This window comes from Carya illinoinensis, chromosome 1 (genome assembly GCF_018687715.1).
Source record: "Carya illinoinensis cultivar Pawnee chromosome 1, C.illinoinensisPawnee_v1, whole genome shotgun sequence".
NCBI classification, from domain to species: domain Eukaryota; kingdom Viridiplantae; phylum Streptophyta; class Magnoliopsida; order Fagales; family Juglandaceae; genus Carya; species Carya illinoinensis.
Window position 1 is genome coordinate 26675273 of NC_056752.1, and position 14994 is coordinate 26690266.

Sequence of the window (14994 nt, forward strand, 5' to 3'; positions counted from 1 at the left end):
CCAGATATGGCAATCACAAGATCGTGAGCTAAGAAGAACAAGGAACCAATGCAAGGATTGATGCAATCCACTTGAGACGTATCTAGCAAGAGACTAACATTCAAAATGGGTTTGAAGGATGAAGATCAAGTTTTTATTCATTTGATATAAGTTATGGAAGAGGGCAACAACATGACTTAAAGATTTTAGGCACTTAAAGGCTTTCAACTTGTTTAATTCATTTAATTGACTTATTTTATTAGTTTAGAATAATTGGATTTATTATAAGAACTTAAGGGCATGTTGGAAAAGTTATTATTTTGTTGAACTAGGATTTCGATGAGTTAATGTAGTGCGACACTATTCACGGTACTGTAGTGTGGCACTATTCACCAAGGGTAATTTTGAGAAAGAGAAACTTAATTTTCAATTAGGGTTTTGTTTAAATACTTCTTATAGCCTCATTTTAAGAAGTTTTATGAAATCTTATGAAATTTGGTGATTATTTCATTGTGAGTTGAGTTTTATTTCCTCTAATTCTTCATTGAACTTATCAAAGGTAAATCACAACATTTGTGGCGTTCTTCCTTTGTAATCTGGGTTCTCGAGACAGGTTTTTCAACGGGTCTAGATTTTCATATAATCTAGATTCTTGAAACGAGTTCCTTAACGGGTCTAGATTCTTTCATCCATTGACTTGATTTTGACTTTCTTGGGTAAGTTTTCAAATTGATTGTGGGTTTAAGGGATTCTAATTCCGTGAATTCATATCATGTGGGGAGGTTCAAATTAAATGTCGATGGAGGTTCTTGCGACAATCCAGGGTTGTCAGGTGGGGGAGGTATTATTCGAGATTCATAGGGAAAAGTTGTAGCCGGTTTTGCAAAATTTTACGATCAAGCTACTAATACTATTGCGGAGTGTACAGCTTTTCTTGATGGATTACGGTTGTGTCGTTCGCTTGGTTTGAGAGAGTTATTAGTGGAGTTTGATTCTAGTGTGCTGGTGGAATGGTCAATGTCGAGTGCTTGTCGATATTGGTTTTTATGAAATTATTGAAAGGAAGTTAAGGAACTTGTTAGTTCACTTATGGTTTTTCAACATAATTTTAGAGAAGCAAATATGTTGACGAATTTCTTAGCAAAAGAAGGTTCTAAAGGTAGAATAGCTAGTTTTATTAGTAAAGAATTGGTGCAAGGGCGCCTTCGGGATTTAGTTTGCATGGATAAATTAGGAATTTCTTATATTCGACATTGATGTAATTTTGGCTTTTGATTGATCGTTATAATTTTGGTTATTTCTCCACCTCAGTGAGGGCGTTTTTATAATAAGAGGTTTTGAGGAAGAAAAAAAAAAAATGACAGATGCACATAACTGCAAGGCATATGCACATAACTACAGATGGACACCAATAATTACACTCATGACCACAGAATTGAAACCAACATTTTAAGAAAAGCAAGATACATATTCAAACTCTCCACTGGGGCATAACTATAAACTTATTTACCATCTGTCTTATATTAGTTTACGTACAAAACGACCAACTGAATAAACCATCATCAATTTGACTTGGCCAGAGATGCAGTATTCAGCCACAAAATGTAAATACCTCAAAGGCCAGAGATAAGTCCCTATTGATCCACTAAGAGAAAACATCAAACACAAGTCTGACAACAAATTAGGCACAAGTTCTCACCAATACAAACAAATTCATGATTGAGAGGGAGGTTTTGAAGCCCTATAAAAATATTATGCAAACAAAAGCACTTATTTTGCAACAAGATTCAGGCCATTTCAAGCAACCCAAAATATTATGCAAACCAAAATTAGCACCCATGAACATTTGCTTTCCCACCACCACAACATTCCAACCAGTTCAAGCAAAAAAAAAAAAAAAAAAAAAAAAAAAGCTATCTGAAAAATTGAAAATTGAAAGAATCCATAACATGAAATTTACTCTTGAGAATCACAATAGCCATCGAGGGAAGAGAGAATGTTGATCTCGGTAGTCTAGGGCAGAAATCAAGTCCTCAAAATCCAAATACTCTATGTTGCTACAAGTCATTTTCCTTTACAAATGGTTGAAGACTGTCCAAGCCGAGTGTTCCTACTTCCTCGATTGAAAAAAAGTTGGAAAAAAATGAAAAGAAAAAAAAAACCACACAGAAGGGGAAGGAGGGAGAGTTTGGCTAGGGAAGAGAGAATGAAGATAACAAGAATGTGAGGGAGAAAGGAGAGGATACAGCGATGGAGAGAAGGAAGAGGAAAATGGGGGCGTTGGGTGCAAGGTGGTGAGAGAGAAAAGGAAGAGAAAATAAAAGAAAAGAAAAGGGAATTGAGAAACTAGGGAAGGAAGAAAATGATCGTTGGGCAATATTTTTAGACTAAAAAATTGTTTTGGAAATAAACAGTAGAACGATAAACTTAGAGAATGGTTTGGCTTTCCTATAACTCAAAAGTGACTATTCAAAAAAAAAAAAACTAGGCGAATGTCAGTGCTCTAAGACGAAGGCTCCAAAATCATTACACACCAAGCTGTCCATCCCAGATATACAGCCCACAGTCTCTCCCAAGCCCATCACCTTGTCAAGCCTCATCAGAAGACTCTTGATCTTCTCTTTGATCACAGTCAATTCATGTCTCACTACCACTAGCGACCCTTCCGCTACCCATCCATCTTGAAGAGCCTCCCTCAGAAATGCCATCGCCACCCATAGATTGATTGGGAAAGTCAATGCATTCCATAGTCCCCAGAGCCCCTCGATTGACCTATCGGAAGTTGATTAACCGATGACGGTTTTGATAACAACACCACCTTGTAAGAACATTCATCTCCTGGCATCGCCAACTTCGGTGGAACTTGACCCCGTGCGAGCTTGGACATTAAAATTATAACATCCTTTGTTATTGGTGAACGAAACAAAGGAGTTTGCAAAGCCAAAAACTTTAGTGAAAACACCTACATCCCTTCCCGACCTTAGCCTCAAGGATGACGATGAAGCCCTTCCTGCCGCCATCGCCATACTCAGCAATCACCAAGTAACACCCATAACCATTAACAGTGTTGTGTTAAGAAGGCTCAGTTTCCTTCACGTGATGTCTTATAGAACTCTCTAGCTTCTGATTCAGCACATGCGACCACCATTTTCTCCTGCCATCTTGCAGTCTTCTTACCAATGATAATAAATTTATTAACTTCCTACTTCTTTCTATGATATGCAACAATCATTACTTTACGATTGAAAAAGTGAATAGCTTCAAATCCACCAAAACACTTTTTCTGACGCCATAACAAAACGTGACAGACAAACAGAAAATTTCTGGCAAGAAGCGCACCATGACTTTTGCAGCAATTGCTTAGAAGAAATTATCACATTTCTTAGAGGCTTAAGAGCTATTTTGTCCTTCATATGAACATCTAATCAGTAACTTACTTTCCTATCGGTAATTCATATAATTCTTTGAAAATGAAGGGGAGAAGAAGTATGTGTGGTCCCAGTCACAATTATCAATTTTATTCAAGCCTTTCACTTGATTTCAATTCTTAACCCCGCTGCCTATTTCTCTGCTTAGCTCAAAACTTTTGGCTGGAAATGAAAGGTATCAATGTTGATTTTACAGAAAATTATCATTATCTTAAAAACTTACCGCCAAACAATGCATGTTCCCACTCAGACTAAATAAAAAAAGTAATAACCCAGTTTGCAGTTTTTGTAATGAGTTTCATATGCATGCATGGGGAAGATATTTTAATATCTAATGACCCTTCTAAAAAAACATTTCCCAAGTCATTTTAAATGACAGAATCTTTCATGAAGAACTAGGATTTTGCAGAGATTTTCTAGGTAAAAGAAAACGAATATATTAGCTTGCTTAGTAAGATCAACTCTAACAATTATGCACCTCAAGGTTACAAATACAGGATGGTAGTCCCACAAATTAAGTTCCGACGGTATAACAATGTTACTCAAATGAAAACATGAGGATTGGATTTTTTTTTTTTTACAGAAATATCCTCGAAATAAGCTTCTAAGGACAATGAACCTGTATCCAACGCCATCAGTGGATATGAGTATGTGTGACAATGAGATGACACAATCAGCTTATCCATTAGCCTTTCCGATATTAAGTTGCACTGGGGAGCTTGCTTTTACGCCACTTCCAATAGTTAGCTCGGATCGGGTCTATATGTTCCAAGATAGAACAAACTGTTTTTACCAAGTCAGAATCTGATTGATCTTGGCCTGATGGCTTCAGAGCATCCACAGCATCATTGATCTCTTGATTTGGCTGGAGACCATGGCAGAGAAGATCCAGAAGTGTGCTCAGAGCAAACAAACAGTTGTTTTTGGCATTCAAAACCTTCAAACACACTGACCAAACTTGAGCATCGTTCACCCAAGATTGGGTGTCGCCTTTGTAAAGCCCTCGAAGGTATCTCCACGGGCTCTCATTCTCAGGGTAGGTTAGTATGGCTTCAACAGTGTAACTCACTTCAGACTCTCTCATAACCTCTAGGCCTCCCAGGAGGGGAGACTTTGTTATGACAAAGAATCTCTGTTGCAAAGAAAACATATGATGGTTGATTTACTGAGAAGAAAGGAGAGAAATAACCCTGTTCACCAAATTTATAATATATATATATTTCTTTTTTTAAATAAAGAGAAAACGAACAGAGGCAAATTGTCCACGTCAAGAAAACAAGAAACCGGTAGACACCAAAGCAAAGCCCTATATAATCCAATGCAGATGGTAGTGATAAATTTTGTACGAATTTCCGGAGTGAAGGACCAATCTGGGCATAAGATCATGATGAAGCCATAATAAGAAGTAGGTATGACATCAAAACAGTATTAAAATCACTAATTAATGATATTCCTATCAAGTGTAGTTTGTAACTTTGTTGTTTATTGACCATTTTAGCACATGCATAAGTCAAAACTTGCATGTTAAAATAGGAAAAAAGAAGGCAAACTAGCCACAATAAGTTGCACCATGGAATCATGGTATATTATTCTAATCTGTCAAGTGTCTAATTACAGCTCCACACTCATAAAAGCTATTATCTTGTACTAAACTTCCACCTGTGGGCATGAATAGGACCTTCATTTTTGTTATATTGGATGGACTGAGTAAGATGTTTTACATGTCACCATACCTGATTCCAAGCAGAATTGTTAAAAATGTCTTCTTCAAGGAGCTGCTGACAGTAGCCAAGTTCATCTTCCCATCCTCCTAGAGCCAGCAGAACCCACTGCATTAAAGAAAAAAGAAGAAAGAAAAGGGAATAAAGAAGTTAAATCAAATCCAATTTTTGTACCAATCAGTACCAAATATAACTTGAAATATACTAAAGCTTGGCGCGCAATGGTGCTTAAAGTACTTGTTTAATTAAGGAAGAAGAGAGGGGGGGGGGGGGGGGGGGGGGAGAGAGAGAGAGAGAGAGAGAGAGAGTGCACGTGTGGGCACATGGTAAAGACTTTGGGTCAATTATTTAGCATAAACAAGATAACAGGAACAGCAAACCTGTCGATGGGACCAGGCATGATAATGTTTAGCATCAATGGAAAATATCTTCTTGGTGAACTCAAGTTCCTTCCTTGCAGAATCAGTTCCCAATTTCTCAGCAACCCACCGCCTATGATGCCTGCACATATCTATCATTAAGATCAACCCAGGGTAAAATAAGCTACAGAAACTCCAAAAGAACTCAATGAAAAATTGGTAGTCAGAGCGATAGATTAAAATGACGACTTAACAAGAGCTGACATGACTAAAAAGAAATACAACACCAGCTTCACGTTTTTCATACATCTTTGTAGAATGTCTCTTGTATTTTACATACATCACAAAGAAAAGAAAAAAAATTATATTATGGCTCACCATATCTGATAGTTCTTAGAATTACTCCTAGCAATATTCTCAATGTAGTCCAGTTCATCATTCAGGTCAGCATCAAGAGCCTCGAGTATTGAACGCCTGAAATGCCATACCTATGAAAAATAAAAGTTTTTTTAGTCCCAACTCCTTAAAAAATGAACTAGCAAATTCCCTTCCATGGCTAAATGGCCACCAAGAATTTTTTGGAACATCATCTAAGAGCTCAGATATGGCCTCGTCTACAAACATCTTAATATTTGGGATGTCAAGTGTTCTCATTCAGAAACACATACAATTTCTAGCTTCCCATGCAAAGTCTATACGGTTGGTGTAAGGTTCTAAAACCTGCTATATTTTTAAAATAAATAATTTAAAGTATGAACAAATAAAATGGTATGACAACAGAACATACAGGTGAACATCAAGAACTTGATCAAATATATTACCTATATATTTCTGAGGCATTTTCTTTTCTCTCATCGAGCCACCTCAGCATTTTCATATAAACCTTAGTTTTTTTACTATTTTACTGGTTTGTTATTTTTATTATTCGTTTAATTATGACACTAACATTGCCATTTCACCCAGTATGACCGTTCATTTACCCATCTCTTACACTCTACCCACAATTTAGATTTCTATTTCCCAAAACAACCCGTTCGATTTCCACTTCAATTGTAGGTACCACAAAAGAATCAGGGCTTTTTATTTTCTTTTTCTATTCCTATAATGAATTCGGGAACTTTTTCCCACAAACCAGGTTTAAACAAATATTTTACTAGTTCACGTCAAACATCCAGCATCAACGAATAACAACGCAAGGGCTTAGATAAACTACACTTCCATGCACTCTACAACGAATGTTTTGTCAGTTTTAAACCAAGTACCTGTTGTAAAATCAAGCTACTGTTTTTATAAGTTAAAACTCTTTTAAAAGATTGAAAGAGCTATTGTAATATCATGAACTTTTCTAGCATGGCGTATATTTGTAAATGGTATAGCATGACATGGCATAGCATAACATGGCATATTCTTGTACGTGGTATAATATGATCTAAACATAAACATTCCATGGCATACGTGATTTGAGTTCTAAATGAACTTTACATAACATACTTGATCTAAACACTTCATGACATTACATAGCATATATGATTTAATCACTACATGAACATGTCATACATGATCTAGGTACTACATGAACATGACATACATAATCTGTCTATTTTATTACATGGCATACTTGACTTAAATTACTACAAGAACATTTCATGGCTTCCATGTGATTTTAGAATCATTCACTCCGTCAAACAACAAATTCATTCATACAAGCATAATGTCATAATTCATCAAAGATCATGAAAGGAATCTAACCTTAACTTAGCTCGTAGCACAGCGTAGACAAACATTATATTTTCATAGACCATTAGAAAATTATAGTACACATGCAATTATATGATCATACTAATTACCTCTTAGCATTGCTTCCACAATCTCACGTTGTAACTCATAACTTATACGAGGCACTAATCATACTAACTTTTCTAGAAAACGTGTCATAGCATTCTAAATACTTAAAATAATACCCAAGAGATAATTTAATAATTATTCAATTATATAAAGATTACATAAAATAATATTATTCAAAACTCATAACTTATTCCCTAACTTCTACTTAAAAAAAAATTAACTTAATAATTTTCTTAAAAAACATAGTTAAATAGAATAGACAATTAGAATATTAATTAAAATAATAGACTAAAAAGTATACTTTAAGATATGCTTAAAATCCCTTAAATATTTTCTATAAAAATAAAAATAAAAAAGTCTGTGGGCTCATATTTATTCATGTAAAGGTTTGGGTTAACTTAAATTCCAGCCCAGCCCCAATTAAAGAAAACAGCCCACTTAAAAAAAAAAATACTAAAACAGTTTTCTGCAAACACAACCAGCCCATTAAAATCATCAAGCCCACAAGAAATCAACTCACTTAACTATTAAGATAGTTTCTGCATAAAACCAGCCCACCCGATTTAAAACATTAGCCCAAATACAATCAAAACCCAGCCCCAACAAAACTCAACTTACTAAGAAGGGCTTTTAGGGAAAACATCCTAATGGCATGGTCAGTTTGGGAAAGCTGAAAACAAAGGAAGATATGGCCTTACGGGGAAAAGGCTCACATCGTGTATCAGAGGGCACAGGGACTAAACAAAGAAGAGAAAAAAAAATAAGTGGTCGTGCAATGCTCACCGAGAGGAAGCTGGGGCAATGGCGGCTCTGGGGTGGCTGGAAGTGATTGGCGGATGCCAAAGGGCTCCTCAGAATGGTGGTGCGACCAAGAGAGAGAGAGAGAGAGTTAGAGGGAAAAGCCTGTCAATCTGAAAAAAAAAAAAAGGAGGGAGAGAGAAGATTCCGGCATGGGCTTACCGGAAGGGAGTGGGTTTGACGGGGTTGGGCTGGTCGGCGCTTTCTGTGGCTGTTTCTGGCAAGTTAAGTGTCTCAGTTGACTGTGAGAGTGGTTTTCTCGGTTGCAGAGGCTGTTACGTTGTGCTGGTGTGTATAATGTTTTCTCATTTTTGCTGATGGTCTCGTGGGTTTTATAAAGAGGGAAAAGAGGAAGTACATGAGTGATCTGGAGATTGGATAAAGTTTGAATTGGAGTGATGGTTCTAATCTAGGAATCTATTCAAACGGGAAATTAAAAATAACTATTTTGATAAGGAAACTTTCTAATGAAACATAAACCCTCTTAATCTGATCCATTGTTAAATTACAGAAGTAATAAAAATAAAAATAGATTAAAATGAAATAAATAAAAATAACCAAAAAAAAACACACACACACACACACACACACACTTTTGGGATCTGGATGTTACATAAATACTGCCACCACATCCAGCCAATGACTCTCAATCCTCTCAAGAATCTCATTCCAAATTAACTTTGTTTTTAAAAAAGGAGCTCTCAAAGGGAGACCCAAGTAAGTCATGGCTGATGAAGCAACTCTTCATCCAAGACCAGTCACCATACTTTCTACATTCTCAATATTACCAACAAGGAGCAGTTCAGATTTAACCATATTGCAGGTACTGAAGATGATTGAGGATTGCCTTGCAGAAAATCAAGGTATCATCTATGGATAAAATGTGAGGAATCAATAAACTATCTGAATTCCTAGACTCTATAGAGAACCCTGATGAAAAGGCACCATTTACTGTAGTAAAGAAGACAGGGGAACCCCCAGATGAAGGCCACAAGAGCAATTAAAAAATCCCGTAGGAGTGTGATTCTTCAAAACCAAAAAATGTACTGCGGAGATATGGTGGGCTACCCAACTACACCATTTCTCCTCAAAACCACACCTCCTCAACATATACAATAAGAAAGTCCAATTTACAAGGCCGTAGGCCTTTACTATATCCAATTTGCAAATACTAACAAAAAAATATCCAACTTTTAATCTATGGATCGCACAAAATTTAATTATGTTGGGTACTCAGATAATTCTAGGGACCAGATCCTTCCACCACAACCTAACCCTCCGTCCGATTTTTGTAAGGGAGCGGGGGTGCATTCGAGCTGGTGCTCATAGGCCATAACAAATAGAAGAAAATTTCCAGTATAGATTAAACAGATAAATATATATATATATATATATATATATATATATATAGCAATAAGATAGTCATTCCCATTGTCAATCAAATTTCCCATCAAAATGGGAAAAATGACTACAGTCAGTAATATGTTAGAGAGTGGGGATTCGGCTTTCTCTCCTAAGCCGAAGCCAATTTCAAATGCATCAAATCCCGATCCGAAAACGATTAGGAACACCTAATTATCCAAAATAATAACACGGAGAATAAAAGCAAGAGAGAGAGGGGAATTTACAGTGTAATTGCCGGCGTTCAAGCCGATGACTTCGGCAGTGAGGCGCAGAGCACGGGCTGACCGCTCATCGGCGAGGTATACGGCCCGGAAGTAGTCCATGGTCTCGACGAATTCTTCTTTGTAGGCGATGGGGACGACCGGGCTCGGACCGTCATCCTGGGGAACCGGAGTGACGTCCGACCACTCGGGCCTTTGGCTCAGTGGGACCCTCGGTAGCTTGACCTTGTCGGACTCCATTCCCACCAACTCAGCTCTTCCTCAACTCACAACTAGGAAAGAACGAAAATTGAGAGATTTTCTGGGGCTGTATGCAAGCAAGTGGTTTGCCCAACCTTTTTTACTTTCAGGGTTTACATTCTTTTCTTCTCAATGGGAATTTGATTCTTTTCGGATACAGTGAGTGGTGGCACTGATGCAATAACAGCAGGACTTTACAATAAAATAATATTTTTTAAAAAAAAATTCAAACATATCAAAATTTAAATTAGAAGTTAAAAGAAAACTCTTAAAAATTATTTTTTTATTATAAAATTTTATAAAAATTATATATAAGTTGTCAGCTTATATTTTGGTAATTTTCAACATGAAACTCTGCTTGGCCACTAAAAGTTTTCAGATGAGAATTTTGAGTTTTAAGATTAAATATTAAAATATTATATTTTAATATTATTATTGTATTGAGATTTGAAAAAGTTAAATTGTTTATTATATTTTATATGGAGATTTGAGAAAGTTGTAATGATGAGATGAGAATTTTATGTTTGAGATAAAAATTCCTTAAGTCCAAACATAACCTTAGTCAAGGTTGTCTGAGATATTTACTTCGTTTAGGACGCCTTGACAGACAGATGAGATACAAACCTTTTAAAATTTTTTATAATTTTATTTTTAAATATAAAGTACTTTTGAATTTCAAATTTTTAATATTTTGATCTAATTATTACCTAATAATTATCTAAACACAAAAATGAATACAATTTTCACAAATTTAAAAATAAAACAGAAAAATTAATATGACTTTTACAAATTTTAAAATAAATAGTATATGAAATAATTGTATTTAAAAAATTTTGTAACTTTATAAATAATATATTTATTTAATTTTTTATTTTCATTTTTCAAAATTTAATAAAATATTTTAATTCAAATTATTTTATTACTTTCCACATAATTATGAGATATTCCAAATATACAAAGGAGCCCTAAGTATTGATAATATTTACCAATATCGGTACAATGATCATATTTAATATTTATAAAATTTAGGTATAACCGTATAAGCACAACAACTACATTCATGTATTTAACATTTGAAATAAAGCTAGTATATATTATCTCAAGTAAATAAACGCATCCATTAGATTCGGATGTAATTCTATAGAATTCAAAGATATATATTACATCAAAATTAAATAGCGAACATAATGTGCATGGTATCTTGTTAAATGTGTGTTTTGTAACCACCTGGTCTGAAAATGAGAAATAATCATTCCCGGCTCACAGTGACGGTTTGGGTTTCAATCGGTGTTGTTTGCAGTTCACAACTATATTCCAGAGCAGTGATCTGGTGTCCGTACTTATGTCTATTTCAGTAAATATGAAATATATACAACAAATATAAATGGAGAATGAGACACAAAGGACGTACATCAATGGCTCGTTTCGAGGGCAAATCCACTGTAAATGAAAGTATTTTACAATCTATTATGATCTCTTATAGCTTACTGTTCAAATGGGTTGGTGACCCTTGCTGTTAGGAGAAAATAATTAAGATTGAAGTTTCTATTTGATGGTTGATGAAGCTTTCGCATCCAACCACTCAGAAATCCAGAAGTATCCTGATATCTGATCTCAAATCCTTTTTATTAAGCCCCTATCAAAGGATGGTGAGAGAGTCGACTTTATGGTGCTTCATTTTTCTCCCTATCACTTCCTTTCTTTCCTTTCTTTTCATTTCCTTAGTTTTTTTCCCCTTATTTCCTTTACTCTCTCTTCCTATTGCATCTTGATGCATATTGTGATGGAATGAGCCTGATGCATTTAAGCATTAGATATTTTATATCTTTGAGTAACTATTCAATTCTTAATGTCATCTTACTCAACAAGGGGGCTATGAGAATCTTCAAATCAAACGGTGTAGCAGGAGTGCAACAAAATTCAAGTAGAAGATTTGTGTCTTCTACTAATAAGTAATTCACAAAAAAAAGAGCAACCAAACCACCGTAATTTTTATTCAAAGGGAAAAAATCATCATGGCATTACAATACTGGACGTTATTATAATGTAGATTAGAAAACCAAAAAAAACTTTCTCAAATGGAAACTTGTTGACAAGATAAAGAAAACTAAGGAAACTTTATCAAATAGAACCTGTTGACAAAATAAAATGTGCGGGATGATAAATCAACTAGTATTGGTAAGTTGCTATCTTTCCGAAATCACATTGCTAATTTATTATGTTGCCATGTTGGTATGCTCATGGTCCATTTATGGTTTATTGCGTGCTGCATTAGATTCCCTTTCACTTGAAAATGCCCCTTCTTCATGCATTTCATGATAGGCACGGCGATAGTGCTGAAATTTCGAATAAAGCATTGATAGAAAGTCGCTAGTCCATGAAAACTACAGACTTGAGGGAGGGGTGGGCAGTCTCAGATGGTTCGGACCTTCTCTTTGTCCATATTAACCCCTTCAACACCGATGATGAAATTGAGAAATAATAAATTGCTAGTAAGGTAATTACATTTTTTCAAATTAAGGTACAGTTTATTATCTTTCAAAACTGAAAGTACCTCCCTCTAATGCTCCATTTGCTATTGCTCATCTTGAGTGTATAGGAGAATGTCATCAAAACAAACAGCAGTGAACTTGCCGATGAAATGCTTGAAAACTTGGTGCATAACCCTCATAAAGGTGTTGGGTGCATTAGACAAGTTGAATGTCATCACCAACCATTCCTAGAGTCCCTCTTTTATTTTAAATGTCGTCTTCCTCTCATCGCCAGGCCAAATCCTAATTTGGTGGTAACCGCTCCTTAGCTTCGAAAAAACTCTAGAACCTGCAAGCATATCTAACATGTTCATTCTCGGTATAGGAAACTATACGTCACTGTGATTTTATTGATGGTGCGACTATCCACGCACATTCTCTAGCTTTCTTTCTTCAAAGTGAGCAAAGCTAGTATGGCACAAGGGCTCATACTTTCTCAAATTAGTCCCTTGCGGATGAGGTCTTCAACTTGATCTCATAAGATCCTCTGCTCATTGGGGCTCATTCAATAATGTGGCAAATTGGGCGCCCGGCACCAAATTAATGTGGTGCTCAATGTCACGCATGGGTGGCTGACTCACTCGAAAATAAGTAGCATAAAGGCTATCCCAAGTATAAGAGGGTGTCACGTAATAGTCAAAAATAAAAATTTCTAGATCGTCTTCTTAAGAAAAGTTTGCTTAAAATCAAATTCATGTAAAATAGTGAAAATATTCACAAAGAAAAAATAAAGTTGGTGATATGCAATGAATGAAATACTGCAATAGAAATGAAAATGACGCTAGTCATGGACCAGATTCATATATTTAGACTTTTGAGTGTTGCAAGAAAAAGTAAAAAAGTAAGATACAAAACCGTAAACTAATAACTAAATTAAACTTGCTGAAATTAATTAACCAAGTGACAACTAAACTAATTTAATTAACAAGACATTAAACATTAAATCTGAACTAATTAAATACCAAATTGTAAAGCACGCTTACTAATCAAACATTAACCAACTAATGAGGCAAAATAGAAAATTAAATCTAAATTATCCACCTACTAACCAACGAAAATTGCTAAGCTAATTGCAAGACTCAAAATTAACAACTAAATCTAACAAAGTGAAATTAGACTATCAAGAAACCAACTAAGCGAAACAATCTTAATTAATAGAAAATTAATTAGTAAAAATAAAATTAATTAAACCCTAATTAACCTTAATCAATCTAATGTCTAATGGACCTAAGTGATTAACAAATCTAAGCTTAGAACTAAGCTAGATTAGAAAATAATTGATGCAGTACAACTTGGAAATTGAAAAGATCCAAAATCAAGATTTTAGGGTTTATTCTTATATTAAAATCACAAATTTACAAAATCAATCCATATCCCTTGTAATACCTATCTAATGGAAGCTTAAACGAGCAAAAAAACAACTAACATCAAGTTAAACAAGCAGGAAATAAAATGCCCAAAATTGAATGGTTCTAAGCCAAAGATCTAAAAAATACACCATAAACTTCAAACTAAAATAAAATAAAAAGTAGGGAATGGAAAAAACAAGCTAGATGGTCGGAGATGGAGGCTGCAGGTAGTGGAGGAAGGCTGGGCAGCGGCAATTAGACCCTCGAGTTTCCTCAACGGCACTACTGTGTGTTTTCCTCCCCTAACAAGAAAAGAAAAAGAAAAAAAAAAAGAAAAAAACTTCTATTCCTTTCAACCCATCCGTCAAACCAAAACCTAAATGCTTAAAACTATGTTACCTTCAAAACGTAAAAGCTTGCTACATTTTTTAGAGGAATAAAGCTAAAACTCCAATGCGTGCATCTCCATAAATGCTCCTCTTGCATGCGTCCGTCCAAACACCCAAAAGCCCTCTACTGTTTCTTTTCAAAATGCCCCACGTGTAATGTAAAACCCAAAAATAGCTGAGTCCTGCATGAGTTCTTGCGTGCCCTCTATTGTCAAAATTATCCTCTAATGCACAAAATAATGCCTGATGTGTTGCATTTTGTGAGAGCCAAAAACTGTTTTTTTTTTCTCTCTCTCTTTTCTAATATTGTGTGTTTCTTGGCCTAAAAGAAATAGAAACTAGAAAAAAATAAAAAGGAAGAGTAGAATATCAAAGATGTGTTGTGCATGTAAATAAATATTTTCCAATTAAATCACAAGTTAGAAAATTAAGCATAAACCATACTATCAACCAATTTAAATCACAACTTAGATTTATGCCTCTTAACTATTTTTTCATTTAAAATCAATAATAATGTCATGAAATGATTAAAATATATTAGTTCTAGATGTATAAAATATGCAATAATTCAGTACAATTAATAACAATCCAACAGGTAACTCTTATGAAACAAGATTTAAAAATTTAGTAAGTAGTTGTTGTATAGGTAGAGACACGTCGGGGATTTCTTCCACTTCTTTTCCATTCACGACTAGAGTTAATATTTTCCCCACACTCCTTCGCATCACTT

At 35.0% G+C, this 14994-nt stretch overlaps 1 protein-coding gene across 1 annotated transcript; it reads right to left on the reverse strand.

The window, feature by feature from the left end:
- Positions 1-3828: 3828 nt before the first annotated feature.
- LOC122314264 (protein farnesyltransferase/geranylgeranyltransferase type-1 subunit alpha) lies at positions 3829-10159 on the reverse strand. Its single transcript, XM_043129751.1, has 5 exons — positions 9759-10159; positions 5866-5975; positions 5509-5629; positions 5141-5236; positions 3829-4539 (listed from the first exon to the last, which is right to left on the reverse strand). Exons 1-5 carry the CDS (start codon positions 9993-9995, stop codon positions 4108-4110), a joined length of 996 nt encoding a protein of 331 aa, XP_042985685.1. The 5' UTR covers positions 9996-10159; the 3' UTR covers positions 3829-4107.
- Between the last annotated feature and the right edge of the window lie 4835 nt (positions 10160-14994).

Excerpts from the sequence above, each read along its gene's own strand:
- LOC122314264 (XM_043129751.1), bottom strand. The coding sequence starts at position 9,995 with ATGGAGTCCGACAAGGTCAAGCTACCGAGGGTCCCACTGAGCCAAAGG. Across the intron at positions 5,237-5,508 it reads ATGCCTGGTCCCATCGACAG|TGGGTTCTGCTGGCTCTAGG; the intron begins GTTTGCTGTTCC and ends TCTTTAATGCAG. Across the intron at positions 4,540-5,140 it reads ACAATTCTGCTTGGAATCAG|AGATTCTTTGTCATAACAAA; the intron begins GTATGGTGACAT and ends TCTTTGCAACAG.